This window comes from Botryllus schlosseri, chromosome 1, assembly GCF_051294905.1.
Source record: "Botryllus schlosseri isolate E-star chromosome 1, Bs_hap1, whole genome shotgun sequence".
In the NCBI taxonomy this organism is placed as follows: domain Eukaryota; kingdom Metazoa; phylum Chordata; class Ascidiacea; order Stolidobranchia; family Styelidae; genus Botryllus; species Botryllus schlosseri.
This window is the reverse complement of record NC_137236.1, coordinates 34,817,157-34,836,792: the sequence shown is the minus strand read 5'-3', so window position 1 is coordinate 34,836,792 and position 19,636 is coordinate 34,817,157. Positions and strand designations below refer to the sequence as shown.

The window sequence follows — 19,636 nt, the reverse complement described above, 5'->3', positions numbered from 1 at the left end:
GAATGGTATCATATCTATTTGAAGATGGGTAATGTATTGTATCTTATCTATTCGTTTCTATATTTTGGCTAGTAACGATAAAATGAGGCTATGTAATTACGTAGTTTAACAGTTCTGCGTATATGTGAGCAATACAGCGCCTTCTTGCGTGTATATTTAGCTCTATTTCCGGTCATCGTTTCGGAATCAATGACCAGTGACCACTCACACTGTATTTCGGACAGATAGTAGGGATGGTGTGAACGTGAGGTTCACGTTCGCGTTCTGTGTGTGAACCTCGGAAATTTAGAAGTTCGCGTTCACAACAGAACCTTGGTAGGTTCTGCACTGAGAACCTTTTGGTAAATTGTAATTTTCACTCCATTATAATCTTTGGCTCAAATTTATTGCATTTCATCTGCGGGCCACTCCATGCATGGTGCTGGCAGCTTAAAAATCAACACTAAACGAGCATGTACCATGTACCTCGATAACCTTGAAAGTTTTACTTGCTTTGCTGCAAAATTTTCTCGGTATATCCAGCTTTCCATTTGTGAATATTTAGTGACTCTCTGCTGTGAGCTTGACCCGCAATCACACAACATCACGAGCGATATACGTAGTCAGCGAATGATGCTTATTCAACCAATCAATGACATTGATATCATCTTATGATGTAAAAATCGAACGGTCGTACGGGGTCAGTCTTGACTTCATATCTTTACCGTAGCCCTATCATTAAAACCAAATCCGTGCGATTAAGGTGCTTGCTACTGCTGCATAACTTGTTGTTGTTTGTGGTATCGGTAGCGAGTATAGAAACCCGTTGTACATTCTGCTCAATATCAATGTAGCAATACTCAGACTCCGAACACATTGTCCGGTCTGGCTAAGACCGTTAAGGCGTAAGCTTATATTCCTTGGTAAGTCCTCGCCGAAATTGTTGGCAAAGCGATGGAATGTACTGATTTTATGCAATTATCATATAGTTTGATTATCGCGGTTGATACATTTAGCGACGTTTAAAACGCCGATATGTACTTCAGCATTGTGGCATTATGTGGACCGAATCTTCGCTAGGTATCGTGTACATTAATATAGGGCATACGCTATCACTTCATTGAAAGATAGGGTTGGATTTAGCAATATGACGTCACGTGACGCATAGAACCTTTCAAAAAGGTTCGCGTTCACACGAACCTGAACCTTTCAGAGGTTCACACCATCCCTAACAGATAGCAAATTGCAATGACGTAATCATGCATCATACATAGGGTTTTTTGAAAAGGCGGGTATTCATGTAAATGTCCGCGATAGGTAGAGCTTGTATCGAAGTGTTGAGTCAGCAAAAGATCTGCTTTTCCCGGCTGAAGATTTGAGGGCCAGAGATCATTTTGCGATTTTTGATCCATCGGTACCACATCTCCCCTACTTCGAAAGGGCAAATTGACTTGAAATGTGACTTGACTCGTGACTTGACTTGACTTGACTCGACTTGACTCGAGTCACCTCCAAAAATCGAGTGACTTGACTTGACTCGAGTCACCTTTGAAAATCGATTGACTTGACTTGACTCGAGTCAAAATGTGAAATGACTTGAAATGACTCGTGACTCGAAGGTAGTGACTTGATCCCAACACTGGTGTCAAGTCGCATGTCGTGTTCAAGTAGGCCAAGTCCAACACAGATTAAAGAAGAAGTCAAGCGCATAACCACGGTACATCGCATCACGTATTCACCGACGCATCGAGTAAGGCACGCTGATATAGTGAGCGGTTATGCCTGCAAACCTGGTCAGTGTTCATTGATCTGCGATCTGCTTTATCGAAATGCACTGTACGTTTTGACTATTACGTATTATGAACTAGAAATATGATAAGTGACTTTGACTCCAGACGAGTAAAATATAGCTGAGAAGAATGTATCGATATAAAGGTTCAATTTAACACCTTTAACAATTAATCCAGATTTAGCGCTATTTTTTAGCGCTTTTTTCTCAATATTTAGCGCCATCTAGCGATTTTTGACACCAGTTTTAGCGATTTTCTTCCATCCGTAGTTGGCAACATTGCAGTGACTACACAAACGGTAGGGTTATTTGGATCTGAGAAAGAGGACATCGTTTAATACACGTGACCATAAAAGAGAACGATTTGCGAAAAGAGGACATTCGGGCGTATCTCAGATACAATTCGGGTTTCTTGAAGAAAGAAGACAGATCCTCCTAAAAGAGGACTTATGGATCCTTAATCAACGGTCAAGAGCCCGTACTTCAATTTCTCCATATTAAGGTAGGGGACAACATTCAAATGCTTTCCCATTGGAAATGAACTTCTAAATATTTGAGACAGAATTGGCATTTCAGAAGGTCAGGGTTCAGATTTAGAACCCCAACCTCTTCTTCGTGCGCCACTGCTTACGACGTACCACAACGACAGTGACAGCTCGACTTGATCGGGCCTGATTGCCTGCCCAGTGTAGAAGACAACACGGGCGTGTCATCACAAATATGTATAAGTCGGGTGTCTGTCTTGACCTGCGCGGAACTCCTGAGACTGGTACACGGAATACCTAGTGTTCCGTGGAACATCGGGTATGAAGCACCCTGAACTAGAAGAAGTTAAACCGTATTGTTGTTCTGATTAAAAGATAGTTGGCAATTTCCGACTCATCACATGATCGACCTAAAAGATCATCGCTCCATCAAATATGCCGGACCTGACGTGTAGAACAGTATCTCGCCGGCTATCCGACAGTCGACGAGCATGTCCACATTCAGGTCGAAATACAAGCAATTTCTACAAAATGAATTCTATAGTCCGTCCGCGAGATTACCGGACCACGACCTGACCTATCGATCTCGCCTTCCGTGACATGCCACCTCATTTTTGTCGCTTGTTTTTAATATTATCTTAATTTACTTTCATTCAGTGTGCATGCCTCCTCCTTACACCGCCTAGGCCAAGGACGGGCAACATACGGCCCCATTATACCTGCTTATTACGTCACACAATAGGCCTAGTAACTGCAGGTTATTCTTTAGCGTGTGTGTGTGTGCGTGTGAGTACAGTGCCAAAGTGGAGCATACGCGTAAGTTCGTCAACACTGAAAGGATGGAATTACCGGTATTTACGCATGTACTCAACCGTAATGAATTGATATCCTGATAAAATGGGAAAAATCCCAGCCCTCGTTAATTCGTATATAGGCCTACATTACACCAGAGGGCGCAACATACGACTCGCGCTCACAGTCTAGCGTAATTCTCCACTACTTCCTCACTACATCCAATTATAGAGACCGTAGGCTATTCATTTTTTTTCGGACACAAATGATAGCGATTTTTAGTTAATCTTATGGCTCTTTGTTTTCTTTGTGTGCGACATGCAGCCAGAGTTCAAATAACATGTTCACAACTTAGATTGACCACAGATGTATCATTCAACAGCTATAGAAATACATTACATTATTAAATTCATTGTATACTGTTTTGGTTTCTATGCTTCAAACTAAAAATTTATATTAAATACAATTAATCCTTGTATAGGTTGATAAACGCGCGTTTTGTGTCTCCATTCAGGAATCCGGCCCGCCAAGTACTTCATTTACCCATATTGCGGCCCGCCGACTGGAGAAGTTGCCCGCCCCTGGCCTACGTCAAGGTGGGGGTGTCTGATTTCAAAGACTACTCCAAGTAATCGTTTAAACACCTTCCTATCTTTTCATTGTATCTCAATTTTTGTGGTGTATTGAACTGATAAAAATTGCTACTAAACCGAAACGATCATATACGAGAATGGTTTAAAGCATAGCTTTTGCAAGCTGAGAACGTTCGATAACTAGAAAAATTGGAAGTGGAAATAGAATCAACCAAGAAACCTAGGGCTAAAATATAATTTTTACTAAATTCCGGACATTTAAGCATATTTTAGCGTTTCTTTCCGGACGCAGTTTGAACACTATAATTCCGGACCAGTCCGGAAATCCGGAAGTCTAGCAGCCCTATTATAGCTACACATTTTTTCATATCAGATCAGAATTACTGAATTCGAAAATACTTGGAAATAGAAGTAAATTCCCAATTGGAAAGAAGTACAACAAATATCGAGTTCAGTTCGTATCAAATCAGATTTCATTATCATGCTTACAAAAATAGCAAATAACTGTTCAATGTTCACAAAACCTCATGGCTCGTTTAGACCTTTCGCGAATACCAGAAATTAGATCAGAATTAAAATGAACGCATGGAAACATTTCGCAAATTGGATAAGAATTAGATTACCTGCATCTCGCACAACTAGATGTATTTAACAGTCTTGGGATGATTCGAGTCACCTTTTTCGTATGACTTGACTTGACTCGAGTCACTTTGTTAAATTGACTTGACTTGACTTGACTCGGCGTATTAGAAATGTGGATTGAATCGTGACTCGAAGCAAAATTCACGAGTCAATTTCAAGTCATCGAGCAATCGATGTCGATAAAAATCACTGTATCTTGCAATCGGATTGTTCGTGAAACTCCGGTGTAACCCGTGAGAGAGACCAATCATTCAATTATCGTGCGTTTTACTGAGCCTCCCCATTGTTCTCTCACGAATATATTGACCGCTTACGAAGTGATCGAAACTTACAGCTTACGCTGTCGTAAACTGGTATAGTATAGTATTTTAATAGAAAAATGTCTATTACTGTTCTATGTACCGGAGCAAAACCTCTTGTTTTATTGAAATTAAATTCTAAGATAGATTATATAGTCCTCGACAATTCGCGCAGGCTCGAATTGTATCATATCCATTTGTAAATGGGATATGTATTGCATCTTATCAATTCGTTTCTCAAATCTCTATTTTGGCTGGTAACTATGAACTGAGGCCATGCAATTATACCTGCGTAGTTTAGCATTTCTAAGTATCTGTAAGCGATACAGCGCCGTCTTACGTGTATATATTAAACTTCATATTAGTTCATCGGTTCAAAATCAATGACCAGTTAATCTGTATTTCAAATAGCTAGCAAAATGCAATGGCGTAGGTAAGCCTCATACTTCGAAAAGGCAACTTGGCTTGAAATGTGACTTGACTCGTGACTTGACTTGACTCGACTTGACTCGAGTCACCTCCAAAAATCGAGTGACTTGACTTGACTCGAATCACCTTCGAAAATCGATTGACTTGACTTGACTCGAGTCACCTTCGAAAATCGATTGACCTGACTTGACTCGAGTCAAAATGTGCAATGACTCGAAATGACTCGTGACTCGAAGGTAGTGACTTGATCCTAACACTAGTATTTAATGGGCCAAATCTGACTGCTGCAAATGTGAAATATGTCACTGTGTCGGTGTTTGCATGTATTGTTCGATAGATCCCTGTTTGTTATCCTCTCGCAGTGAGCCCTAGTACTGCGCGGTGTCTGAATAATCAACCCGTCTCTCAGCTAACCCCCCGCGTCTGAAATACCGAGATTCAAAGACGTCCGCATCCGCACAGAGACTATACCTCGATATTGAACAAAGCCTTGTTCAATCAAGGGTCAAGTCACGTGGCATTAGTCGCCGCTCTTTTCCTGACCGTCGCGTAGGCGTAAGCAGGGTCGTCCTCGGGTACGTCTTCAGCCACACTGTCGTCAGATGTAAACGAATTATAGTCCTGTTGAATTTCGTCTCCGTAGTTCTCGTCGTTGTGCATTTGTTCTGTTTGGTTTTCAGAAGCTCCATCTTCTGTTAGCTGTAGGAGACGGTTGCTACGGTGTTCGCCGTGTAGCGGGAAGTGAGATTCTCCGTTCGCGGTGTCGTCGACCGCTATAGGGTTGGATATTTGCAGAACTGTGATGTCGCGCGGTTTCGCTAGCTCGTATTGCACTCGCGGTAGTCTGGACCCGGCTTTCAGTTTTCGCACACTGAAATAGAGCCAGAGAACAGCTTAATAATTACCGCTCAAATCCACTCTAGTATGCAACTCTTCAGGATTGTGAACAATGTAGCGATGAAAACTCCGCAGCAAAAGGTTGGGTTTTACTATAGAGAGGGTTAGTAACGCAGTAATGTCTGATTTTCCATAGTACTAATGTATGTTTTGCCTAGTTGAAGTATACGCTAGTGGTTATGTCTTTCAGTCAGACTATATACTTAACATGACATAACATAACATTGTTGGGTTATATTTTTAATCTGAACAGTCACACACAATGTACAATGCGATAAGACACAATGCGATGTCATGAACAGATACTTTCACTTCTACTTAAAATTTTTATGCAATACTACTTACTTTTACATTTTTGATAGGATTGAATCGATAAATCAGAAGTAACGGCGTGTGTAGTTCCACGATGATCAATGTCATGAGCAGACATGGGGTGATTAATTCATGAATGTAATCGATTGCGATTACGATTACTTCTGAATCACGCGATTACGATTACGATTACGATTACAGCAAAATCGGGAAGTAGTCGATTACGATTACGATTACATTGGAAAAGTAATCACGATTACTCACGATTACATTTATTTCGCATCGTAGTAGTTATATTGGAAGACAATAATTGGATTGCGCTGGAAAGGCCCAATGATATAACAACTGTCCTTAAAAAAAATGGGACATTTCCTTTTTACGTCATAATGTACCCATTGCCCATTTTATAGAGGACGGTTTATCTCACCCAATGATTTGCATTCTTGTCAGGTCCATAACTGCCGCACCCCCAATTCCCCAATAGGGTTTGGAGCGTGGTTGGAGGGGACTCAGAATTATTTTGTAAACCAACATAAATTATAGAGCATTTTCTAGAGATTTCATTAACTCGGAATTTCTCTTTGAACCTTGCGATTTAAATGTCTCTAAATAGCTTGATTTCGAAATGCATAGGTCTCCCGCTCAAGAAATAAAGCATGCATAATTCATAGTAATAGGCATTTAGGTGCCAGTCAATACCGCTCCTCGACACATCAAAAGACATATGCAGTTTCGGCCAACATGAGACTCCACGAAGTGTGCTAGTAAAGAAATACAGTGGGCAAAACTTAGGGTATGTGTCCAATCTTAGCCCACGCTGCAAATGCCACCCGGGCACCCACAGAGTATTAGACATGGCAATTTGTGTGTGCGTCTGACGCAAGTTTTTCTTTTAGTCTGCTGTTTGGGCCACTACAATCAATATCTTTTGGCTATATAACAGACCGGAGGTCACGAATTAAAAACATACAATAAAGTAATTATTGCAAGATACAAGAGGTTATAATTATGAATTACGTGCCCCCCTCAGGTAAATCTGACCATCGAGCGCTGAGACTTCCAAACTGATTACCCTATGGGGGCCCAAGACCAAAGTTTGGTTGTTTTGATCCTGATTCTAGCTGCAACCCGCGCTCATGGCTATGGCGGCAAGTCCAAATGTTCAGTAAAGAATTGTGAAATAGCGATTGGCGCCCGTTTTGAGTAGAATAATAAGAGAATAACACAAAGTGAACATAAAATTCTGCCTTCAACTTAATGCAGATAATGTAATGCAAGCTGCCATTACGAGAAACAGAAAAACAACGGCGCAGTTATGATATATATCAGCAGCTGTTGATTTTGATGCTTCGTTGTGGAAACCGTAATGTTTTATTTGACGAGTAGAAAATTTTCAACCTCTGTCTGCTGTACGTTCGTACCATATAGACCTACTGCTCGCCAAGCAGCAACGGTGAAACTGCATTTAACTCTAGAATCAGAACTATTACATTCTGTTAGTTTAATTAAGCATAACCAAACATCAATATAAAAGTTGCTATTTTAACTTAGGCAGAGAGGTGATTATGATTAATTATCCTGATGCGAGGTATAGCGGCGTCTGAAATGTATTGGTAAACCGATATACATCACGGTGGGTTTTCTTACAATCACTCTAATGTACATCGAATATCTATTTACTATGCGTGGACACTTCCTACGCAAAGACGAGCAAAGCTAATAGGCTACCTCTGACGTAATAATGAGCAGTGGCGTTTGAAAATCAGACGTTTGTGCTCTCAATAACTCGAATAATATATCTTCCTTGTTCACGAGTGTTCAGTTCATGTCACAGTCCTTGTACAAATAAAAAGTAATCGTTCTTTCACAAAAAAAATCGATTAAATATGCGAAGTAGTCGATTACGATTACGATTACTTCGGGATTTTTTCGAATGTAATCGATTGCGATTACGATTACTTGAAAATGCTGTAATCGTCGTAATCGATAACGATTACTAATCGCGATTACCCCATGTCTGGTCATGAGTGAAGGAGCAAATAAAAAGCCACCAGTGAGGATCGAACTCACGACCCCTGGTTTACAAGACCAGTGCTCTAACCACTGAGCTATGGCGGCTACATACCGTCGCGAGCGAGAGTAATCTCTCATTTTCACAAGCGAAAGTGGACTTGAAGTGAACAAGATATACTCGTTAGTCGTTAGTATGGATGGGTGTAACGGATATGAGCTTTGGTTCGGCATATAGAAAACAGCAGGCATCTTACCGCAAACACCACACGGACGGGAAATCACTTACCGAATGTACAGCCAGAAGATAATTCCTAGACACGCCAGCAGAAGCAGTATGAAAAACACAATGACTCCGGCCAGCGTTCCTGACGAGATTCCATCACCAATCGCCTCTGGTTGCGCTGTTTCGTTTCCTGTTGCGACTGACTTGAACTGTGGAGTGACTGTTTCGAAGCGGATTGGGATGTTAGGTTGAATAAATTGGGCCAAACGAAGTCAACTTGAACAATCGCATTCAACGACCAATACAGAACGCGACAATGTTAACAAGTAATACTCGCCGCACACAGGTCAAGAACGCCATATTATGTCCCCATTATTGAAATTTATTAAGCTAGTAAAGCGTTCTAATAGCACACATTTGTAATACTGTGCTAACAGCACCCCGGAAAAGGATGTTATGTTATTGATGTTTAAACCACAAAGCCAGTAACATATTGTATAATCCGCGGCTGCAACACCAATGGGTTGCGGGTTCAAGTCCGACCGAGGTCGACTTTAGAATTCCTATACCGAATTCAGTATGCAAAATACATAATTCCTATATGTGTTGGCTTCTCCTCGCCACCTCATCCGCGTAAGCGGTGTCTTACAAAAAGCCCATGCAGAAGTGACCGTGCTATAAGTCGGCAGTTACGGAATAAAAGTGAAGAATATCGGCCTGGTGTAGACCATAGTAGTCGACAAACACCATGAATAACACAAACCAACAAAGATTTGGCTGTAACATGTCATCAGAGATTGGCAAAGTAGTCATCGTTAAAACTCAAGTAGAATTAACGTCCTAAATTTCTATGCAAGTACAAGGAGATGTAGCAATTTCCAAGAAAGTAAAAAGTGAGTATTCTAGCAGTAGTTTAGCCTAGATAACGGAAACTGTTAAATAGAAGTAGTCAACAACATAACCACTTGAAAAAGTAGTGTAACTAGGCAAAATCTACTGCAAGAGGAAATAGTTCATTACTGACCAACACTACATGTCACTACCTAACTGCCGGGTAGCGCTGTATAGTCTCTATAAATGCATACCTTTTTAACTGGAGTGTGCAATGTGCATGGTCAACAGGCCTACCGATGTAAGATTGTAAGCTTGGGTCTTGTGGCTATATTGTATAAAGTAGGGGAGATCGGGGACAATTGTAACACTTTTTGTATTTTCTAACATTACGTGTTTTTCTCATGGAAATTTCATTTCCAAAGTTTTATAGAAAGAAGCCAACTACTCGATACGTGACATAAAAACTAGAATGGAACTCAATCGACAAAAAATCATGGAAATTTTGAGTCGCAAAAATTGCTGCTCATATGTTTCAATCGCTTGTACCAAGGGGCAATTGTACCACCAATGCGGGGCAATTATAACAGTGCTATTTAAAACTAAAACAAACGAAATGAGAAACGATAACGGGAGCACAAATTCTATTATTGTATTAAACTGAATAAAGAGAAGTTTTAACGCTTTCAGGCTACGCTCCATCACATTTTTGGCATCCGAATACAGTATCACCCTTCGTGCCTTTTTCATGAGCTCAAAGTGCTCAAGAAACACAATCAGTCCATCATCATCCTATATGCGTATTCGGCCTCATCTGCCAAGGTGCTGTTGTTAAGCGTACATGATAGGTTGGGCATTCGGTCACCGGTGAAGGTGCGAAACCGACCTGGCTAAAATATATTGGTCGATGATAGTATAGCAAACGAGGTCACAGCAGTATGTGGCGTCAAAGCTAATGGCATTCTTTTGTTCTGTACAAAATTGAAATAAATTGTTCACACCAAATGACAAAATGTAAGTGGGCCATGCTCAAAGTCAGGGGAAAAGGATTCAGTCATAGGCAAGTTCTTTAGTTACTATTGAAGGTCGACTCACCAAAAGTCGATCAACAACAGAAAGGGTGGTTGAAACACGGAAATAACCGATCCCTAAGATTCACATCACCACTTTTATATGGCCGTTCCAACAGATGATCATGTTAGAATTGGCATGACAAGGTTGTATCTGTTCTGGTATTGAACTTCTGTCTGTTGCAAGATCCATCTGCTGTACATAAATGGTTACACCAACATATGAACGAAGATATGCAGCACTGGAAAGACATTGTGACGGGGCAGAAGTAACAGAGTGTTACAATTGCCATGGTACGTTCGACCATGATTAGTGTCTCAGTATAGTACCTTCCAGGCGATGCAAGTCCTAGTTATTCTATCACAGTGCTTTTCAACCTTTTTGAGCTCCGTTCGCACTTTTTTTGTAAAATAAATTTCATTCGCACAAACTAATCGTTGTTATACAAAAATTGTTATACCAAAAGAAGATGAATATAGGCCTACTTAAAAACATTTTGTTCAGATTTGCAACAAATTGGTTAGTATGTAGCTTAAGCTACCAAGTGTCTTATTAAAAAGGTAACTTTTTTCGCTCGCTTTGCTTTCAATTATTTCACTAAAACCCTTCACGGCCAAACAATGTTGTTGGGAATATGTGCAAAAATGTCTACTTAGGGCTTAGATGGCCAGGTCTTAAAATCTGTTCTGCACCCCTATCCAAAATGCAGCGTATTATCTGCGAGTGAAAAATGCTTGCTGGCAGAAATCGTATTCAAGAGCTGGAGACAAAGGTCCCGCGTGGCTCCAGTTTGTCGAAAGGATGAAAAACCCACATGTTTGTGTTGAAGCTTTTGCTTTATTTCTTTGGAACATAAGGTGCAAAACGATCAAGAAGAGTAGCCACATTAGAGCTCGCTACCTGATGATACGTTGCTCCAACTTCTGGGTCGCAAGTTTAGGAGAAGAACAAATAACTCGCGATACTGTGTGTTGTACTCTTTAGCTCAATCCAACTTGAGAATTCATGACATTAACGATAAAGCAGCCTTCAGACTACCACCAAAATTTGAGTTTTTGTGGCATCTCGCGATCCGAGCCTCACACATGAAAAGGAATTTATGTTTAATATTACAGCTGTATGCTACGATTTTACGGGCATGTACGACATACAGAACGCGCACACCACAATTCTACACAACACAGCTCTACAAAACATGTCTTACGCACCCGATTTCGAACTAGGGCGAATTAAATACCTCTGTGCATCGCAGCTGTATTACTGTCTCCTCAGTCCTCATATTGCAAGAACGGGACTATTCCGTGCCGACAACGGAGCATATTCAATCCATCTTGAAAGGTTTGGCCATCCAGTATCGGTCATTTTTAGACCAAGGTTTTGTCGCCGCTTATGTTTTTGGCACCGCGTTTTATCAGCGGTTTGTTCGTCAAAACTTTACGTCTTCAAGGGGTTGGTCTGGAAATGAATGGGTCTCGGAGGCCTGAACTCGCTCGTTGCACACTCCTACAGCTACACTAGCTCATCCCAACGGTCTTCGACCATGAAAAAAACAGTCGAACAAATCTTATCATGAATTTTCATGATAAAGTCATATTTAATGCGTGTCTCGCAAATTGGCTACAATACCCAACACAGTGATCTTGGATATGTAAAAACTTTCGCAGAATTTTTTGCGATAAATTCAACAAATATGACATACATATTAAAAGATAGCTCTGGCACCGTGTCGACCCAAAATTATACACTTGCAGGGGTAAAAATTTGCGTTACAGTAACTTCCGAATGTGAGTCTGTAATGATGGTATTTACTACTATCCTTGTGCCTCGCGCAAATCGGACAGTTATTACTAAAATTATGTTGATTATTTAGCGAAAGAAAGCAGAAAGTCACTTTGACGTCATTTTCCCAGCCTGTCGCAGGCTCAGACGGGCGGATACTGTATGTCTGCCACTATAGAGATTGTACAGATCTCTATACTGTCACTACACCAGCTTTCAAACCAGGCTTTGGGTTACGTAATAATTAGAGTGCGGTAATAATAATTAACTACGGCTTGTGAGAGCTACGATCAGTGGTGCGTCGTTTTTTGCAATTGCGTCGCAACTACAAAATTTACACTGATCGTAAATTTCCTATTAGGTTTATTTGAATTATTCCACGTCAAAAAAGGTAATAATTAATCACGATTTTCATTCGTACTTGACCCGGATTTTCATTCGCACCGTTCGCACCACCTTCGTCATTCGCACTGCAATTATTTATTCGCACAAGTGCGAACCGTCACACAGGTTGTAAAGCACCGTTCTATCATCACGGTAGACTATGGTTACGTTGTTCCAGCTACACGTATCACGTTGTAACCATTCGAGTACTATTCGCCGGAAAAAATTATTACAGACCAGAAAATATTTACTCAAAGAGTCCAAAATTTCGAAAGAGAGCCCAAAATGTCCAAGCTACATATATTACGTTGCAACCACTTGAGGTACTATTCCTCTGAACTAATTGTTCTAGACCAGAAAATATTTACTCAAGTGTCCAACATTTTTTCAAATTATTACGAGGTATCGCATTGTAGCTAAACGTAACTTCAGGTATGTTAGCATAGATAACTACCGCATGCGCACTCAAAATATCAAGGCGTTTTCTCCACCCTACTAACGGTGAGGTCGATTGTTACATTTGCCCCTAGTTACATTTGTCCCCGGTCTCCCCTACTGAATATACGTGGAGTCGATATAGGTTACTTACGTGATGTCGTCATTTGTCCTGTGGACTTAGCTGTCGCCTCTGCAATCAATATTGAAATTCACACATACAGTGGGAAAAATTCTGTTTTATTTTGCTACATTGGTATAGGGTCGGCTCATTAGCCTATATACATTCCTGCTAATTCTCACAACTATATATCAGCATGTTTGATAACGCTAGAGCAGTCGTTCCCAACCTGCGGTCGGGGTACCACTCGTGGTACGCGAAGGTCTTCCGGGTGGTATACGCGAGAAGATTCTTTATTTTCGACCGAAGAGAGTTATTAGTTCAGTTGGGTTGATTTTGAAGTTTTTGCAGTTTTCTGACTGGTGGTGAGAAAAGAATTCCATGCATCCCATTAACCCTGGCTGATAACGCCTAGTTTAGTAGAATTTGTTATCATTAGGGCGATTTTTCTGACATGTCAAAATGAGTCAAATTAATGTCAAAATTTAGATTTTTCAGGTCAAAATCCTCCGTTTTTACGTATAAATAACGCCCTAGTTATTACACCTCACAGGTCAAATACGTGATTATGACGTAATAGATGATGGAAACATTTTTTTGATCAACTACGGCGCACGTGACATATGTAGATGGTACGCGAGCACTGCATAAAACCTCGAAGTGGTACGTGGGTAGAAAAGCTTGGGAATCACTGCGCTAGAGTATCAGTATAGTATCACTTTAATAATATTTTCATCATTTCAAAATACTACAAAACTGCGATACAATGAAAAGATAGGAAGGTTTCGAAACGACTTGGATTAGTCTTTGAGATCAAAAACCCACCTTGGCTTAGGCGAAGTAGAGAAGAGGCATGCACAAATGCACACTGAACGAAAAGTAAAGCAGAGGATATAAAAGGCAAGCGAAAAAATGATGTGGCGTGTGGCAGTTCATTTTGTAAAGATAAAAGTTAAGTGAAGCAAGCCTTTAAATGGTTAATTGAATCACTTACTCGAGTTACAGGGAAAACGCTTGTAATCAAGCGAAAATGACAATGTCCCTTCTCTTTTAACTTGGTACCGAAAATCCCATGATGTTGATTTATTGTTAAGCCAGACGAAATCTGTGCAATTTGCGTCTTGAATGATGCCGTGAACATGTTCGTCCTCGCATGCCGGATAATAGGAGTAGACAATGCAGAAACCGACTGGCTTCTTACAGAACGCTGCCAAATCTGTGATTGATGTATGGAAGATGATTGCATTGATCATTGTATTACGGTGCTATAAAGTGATGCGATATGTTCGATTGAGAGCAAAGAATTCTTACGATAGGCCTACTTCTAAAAACCGGGTTTTCGATTCATATTCATACTTGAAGCTCCTACGCCTCTTACAACCAATCGTTACAATATTTTCATCAAATATCTCTACTTTCTCTCGCTAAATCCACCGGCTTTAACTCAAGACTCCTTTCTGTTATAAATTTCGAATGCCATTTTCAATTCTGAATACCTATCTCCAGAATGACTATAATATGGTCAAAAACCGCAAAATTAGAATTTAAAAGAGATTTCGGATGTAAGGTAATTCGTATTGCTGGCATATACCAACCTGGGAAGCGCAAAATTCCGAGACATCCGCTGTTGTACAATGAAAGCGATATAATTTTAATGACAATGATGCTCTTTTTTGCTGCGAATACTGGAAATGTCCATCTGCATATTTTCTTTTCCGCTTCACTGCCCCCATAGTTGACCGTGCCCTCGGAGTCACGAAGTAGTGTCGAAGTTGGACACCCTGCCGCGGTAAGGTTGCTAAAAGTGGTTCCTGCAACATACCAAAATATGTAACCAGCACTTTCAACGAAGATTCAATCATTGGACACGATCACAATGGTCAATGACGGTAAGATGTGGAGCATCGTCCTGTTTTCGAAACCCACTCCCTTGAACATTAGCATTCGAACTGAGCATGGGCAGTAAACACTCAAAAAATTTTTCATTTTCTATTAGTCTAGAGCAGTGGTTCTCAACCTTTTTGTATTGGCGGACCGCCTTTGGACCGGCACGGACCCCATGGACTCCCTGGAGTTCTAGGACAAATTTATCTCAATTATCGTGCAATCGTCATTTATCTTGTGCAAATGATAACAGCAGGCTAATGATAAATAGAAACAAAATGACTTTTCTTGGCAATAGCATCATATACTATTCCTGTAGAAATTGACTTTTGTCATTTTAAAACGAGTTCTGCATTTCAAGAAATACGTGGTCGTGTCCTGGAAATCCGCGCCTTCGATCTGATATGAACGAGTGCCGAAAATCTATTTATACAAAACAGGTGGTGGCGAATGCAATAATAACGTGTAACGCTTCCGACGACACATTTGGGTATGATCGCAATAAACATGACACCGTGATTGACCTTGCTAATTCAACTTTTTTATGTTTTCCACAATCCCCAACAAAACATTTCTAAACACCAAAATATTTCTATCAGTATAGGCTATAGGCAGCTTAGCAATTACAACGAGTCTGCACAGCAGGATATTTCATTCCAGACGGTCATTCTGTTGATGTGAGTTTGGGGTTTTTATTGAAGCGGAACTGCCTCGTGATTTTCTTAATTCAAAAATTACAAATTGGGTTATTAACTATCTTGTAAACTTAGAGGTTTCGCGGACCCCTGAAAATGCTTCGCGGACCCCGGTTGAGAACCACTGTTCTAGAGCGTATTTGATATAGACTGGGTCCGCTCTCAGAAGTAGAGCGTTTACTGAGATAGATATCAAAATTCAATGGGCCTTCAATTTGATTATTATAAGTCCCTACTCTGTCCCCAGCTGAAGACGATATTTCATACATGATGTGATGTTTGTTGCAATTTGACCTTCGTGTCTTACCATAGATAATTAACCTATGGAGATAAGTTATATATGATCTTACCCCGCACTAAGTCACATCCATTGTGACGCAATCATGGTGAGAACATGAATAATAACTAGGACAAGTTTTTGTAGCAGTCAAATCCGTGGAAATTTGCATTTATTTTGCACAAAAGTTTCAGTAAAAAGTTGCATTTAATTTTCACAAAAGTTCCACTAGAAAGTTGCATTTATGGACAAGTTCCTTGAAATTATTAGGATATGAGATATTCGAGTCGTACCGTATCCAAGGCACTGTAGCAAAACTCAATGTTGGCGACTGCAACAAAATCATTAGCTTAAAAAAATAAAATATAATTGTCGGGTTGTGTAGCCTGAATGTACGACAAATCAGAAAGGACCTATTTACATATAGTGCCAATTCCAGTAAAAAGTTGGTTGCATGAAAAATCGAAAAAACTTGCCAAAACTTGTAAAAAATCGAAAAGAGTTGCAAAATGTTACATGAAAAATCGAAAAGGTTGCAAAAAGTTGCATGAAAAAAAATTAAGAAAAGTCGCAATATATGATTCCTCCAATCAGGTTAAAACATTATACTGCATAACTTCCGAGTATTTAGGAAGCTGCCGGAAGTTGCAAAAAAAGTTGCAAAATCTGCAAAGACTTGCCCTAAAATAACCATTACTAGCTCTACGATCGGTACCCACCTAGTAAGATTGCTACAAGCACGCTAAGCTTCATTTTCGTGACGATTATTCAGGTAAGTATAGTGGCATCTGGTATAGGAATAGACAAGGTATTTTAGAAGCTCAGTTGAAAGTCTGAACGCTGTACCCAAGTGCTACTATGACGTTTCTAGATGTAAACTAACTAAGCCAGCCAAACTACATTCTCACAGCTGGAGCGTATCGGATTAGCGCCAACAATACTTATTACACAGGAAATATACTATCCATGACTTGACGCGCACCGTATTATAGTTACACAACTGTACGTTTAACTAATAATGATACCGTATCAGTGACCAACTTCAGCGAACACCTTTACTGCAAGCTCACAGATAGTTCAGATACAGACTTCCTGACAATCAGTAACACACTTTCGAGAATAATCTGAACACTATTCCTTGCGTCTGGCTGACGCATGCTCAGAGGCTGGTTTCGCGGTTTTATTGTAACAAGTGTTTAGTCACAAAGAGACTTCCTGCATTAACTGTCATGTGACGTTCTCGAGGGCGTTTGTCAGAAATTCTAGGGAAGCGTAGCAGTTCGTTGCAGGGCTGCATTACAGTGTTGCCAATTGAGCGATTTTCACGTTCACGTCTTAGAAAATTCAACTGTCCTTATTTCTAAGAAATGTCATTATTTTCGACTTGCGTCCTTATTTTGTCTTATTTTCAACCACTACAGAACTTCGATTGCTTTTCTCTGGTATTTGTGTTGCATAATATTCATAAATTATGTTTTGTGTCGAGATTATATGACATCATAAAGGAAAGGAACTCTCGGGACGTACACACCATAAGATTATAGACTTCTCAGTGGTGAGATAGCTCGGGCCGTGAGTGGTTTCGTTTGTACCAAGCTACCACGGCGGACGTCATTTTAGCAGTAAACAGCAGTATCAGGTTCCTGCTGTTTGGTCTACAGAAGAATAAGCTCAAGCTGTGGGGAAGGCAGAATTTATTGCCTAGTGAAAAAAGGCGCAGTGCAGTCGACACATTGGTTAAAAATTAGTAAAGCTATTAATCATTGATAAATTTTTCTAAATTATATTGTACTTGCGCACGTAGTTTTAGCTACTAATATGGCTAAATCTGATTAGTAAAAATGAGCAGGCGTCAGAACGTTTTTCGTGACGATTATGAGAGAGAATTCTAAGATATCTAACGAAGTTAGAAGGGACCTGGAGGTCACAGGAAAGACCGCTATTTCAACTCACATTGATACCCAAAAACACAAGAAGTGTGTCATAATAATTAATTTGAGCCAGTCGATGAATACTTTTTCCACAAGTCGATCAGCACCAACGACAACAGACGACAACGCAGCTGCTGCAGAGGGTACCTGGGCATTCCATACTGTCAAACACCAGCAATCATTCCTCACCAACGATAGTACATCGCAATTGTTCAAAACAATATTCCCCGATTACAACATCGCAAATAAGTTTTATTCGGCCAGGACCAAGACTGCAAGCATTGTTACTCGAGTTCTTGCTCCATACTCTCAAACATGATTTCGTCTAAACATAGTGTACGGCCTTTTTCCATTTTCTATAACGCCTCTAATCACAACGAGGTGGAGAAGTTTGATTTATCGCCCTATGGGGGTGGGGAGGGGGGCTGACGAAGTGCTGTTTCGGCCCTGAGTAAAGGTAAACCTAGACCTGAGCTCTCGTGAGATCCACGAATCACTTTCTAATATCGAGGAGTTGCTGGAGCAGATTGTTTCTGGCGAAAAGTAAGGAATGTCATATGCCACGGCTCGTATAAATACAAAGTATGCTCAAAAACGTTTTGTCATGCTAATCCAATTTTTCGTCTGTCCTTAGTTTCTGGTCTATGTCGATGGCAGCCCTTTAGATAACACTTACCAGTTTGTATACAATCCTCCAAACAATATGTACTGTAGGCTGAGCATATAATAGTATTTGTGCTGGGTGCGACGTGCCAACACCATTTTGTCAGTGAAAAGTGACAAGGTACGGTACTTTGAAATTTTGTTCTGGTGCAAATGCATCCTGTATTCGACTTATTTAAAATGTGACATGTGGCCAACGAGAAATGTACAAACATGGCACCACCAAATACGTTTTGGCTCTCCGCTCTCAAGTCACCACTAGATTGAATTTGCAATGACCTTTGATGGATCAAAATTTGTCAACGAAAGCTGATTACGTCTTGTGCTCATGGCAATTTACCATTCTGATTTATAAGACCACGAACCATGATGTTTCTTGATTAGCAAATTTTGTCTTAAAAACAAGACCAAAAAAACTGACACATCAAAAACTGCCTCAATAAGCTAGTTATGTCTTAGAGCTCGTGGCCCATGCCAACTTTCCGGCCTCATTTTTTAGACCACAAATCATGTCGTTTCTTAATTAGCAAGATATGTCTTAAAAACAAGACCAAAAATACTGACACAGCAAAAACTGTCATAATAAGCACAACATGTCTTATGAGATGCGTTTTATTGGTCTTATTTTTAAGACCAAATAATTTTGTGACAATTATATATGGTCTTAAAAAGCTGAATCAGTCTCAATTTTAAGACCCCAATTCATCAGTGAGACTAAAATTGCTGAAAATGAGACCAAATCATCCTCATTTTTAAACTTTAAGACCAAATTTGTCTAATTTTTTTTGTAATGTAGTTTAGTGCTTGTTTTTTAAATTAAATCACCAATATTGATAATTCCGGTGTCATATAGCTTGAAAATTCCTTGCAATGAGTCCGTGACTAGGAAACAAATGGAAACCATTTACGCGTATATTGTGCCGCACAGTAAAAAAGAGTTCTGCAATGAAATACTATGAGGGAGAAATTTCAGTCACGTCAAGCTCACTGAATCGATTACCTTTATTGTAATGACTTAATTTTTTTCCAATTGTGTAGCATACAGCCAGTTGTCAGCATATTAACATTAGATACGCATTTGCGTCGACGTGTGTGGCTCATTTCGCAAGATA

General features: G+C 40.1%; 1 protein-coding gene and 1 non-coding gene across 2 annotated transcripts; both read right to left on the bottom strand.

Moving 5' to 3' along the window:
• Positions 1 to 1,873: 1,873 nt before the first annotated feature.
• Positions 1,874 to 17,173, bottom strand: LOC145435825 (uncharacterized). Its single transcript, XM_080313097.1, has 7 exons — positions 16,777 to 17,173; positions 16,650 to 16,718; positions 14,670 to 14,885; positions 14,069 to 14,290; positions 13,108 to 13,146; positions 8,517 to 8,673; positions 1,874 to 5,879 (listed from the first exon to the last, which is right to left on the bottom strand). The coding sequence occupies exons 2-7, from the start codon at positions 16,681 to 16,683 to the stop codon at positions 5,519 to 5,521; spliced, it is 1,029 nt and encodes a 342-aa protein (XP_080169223.1). The 5' UTR covers positions 16,684 to 16,718; positions 16,777 to 17,173; the 3' UTR covers positions 1,874 to 5,518.
• On the bottom strand, positions 8,263 to 8,335 carry Trnat-ugu (transfer RNA threonine (anticodon UGU)). Its single transcript has one exon. It is a non-coding gene; the product is annotated as a tRNA-Thr (tRNA).
• Positions 17,174 to 19,636: the final 2,463 nt, after the last annotated feature.

What these genes read in the sequence shown, in the direction of transcription:
- LOC145435825 (XM_080313097.1), bottom strand. Translation starts at nt 16,683, where the DNA reads ATGAAGCTTAGCGTGCTTGTAGCAATCTTACTAG. An exon ending in AGGACAAATGACGACATCAC is followed by an intron (nt 8,674 to 13,107) that starts GTAAGTAACCTA and finishes GCTTCGAAACAG; the next exon opens with TCACTCCACAGTTCAAGTCA. An exon ending in ATCTTCTGGCTGTACATTCG is followed by an intron (nt 5,880 to 8,516) that starts GTAAGTGATTTC and finishes GCTCTATTTCAG; the next exon opens with TGTGCGAAAACTGAAAGCCG.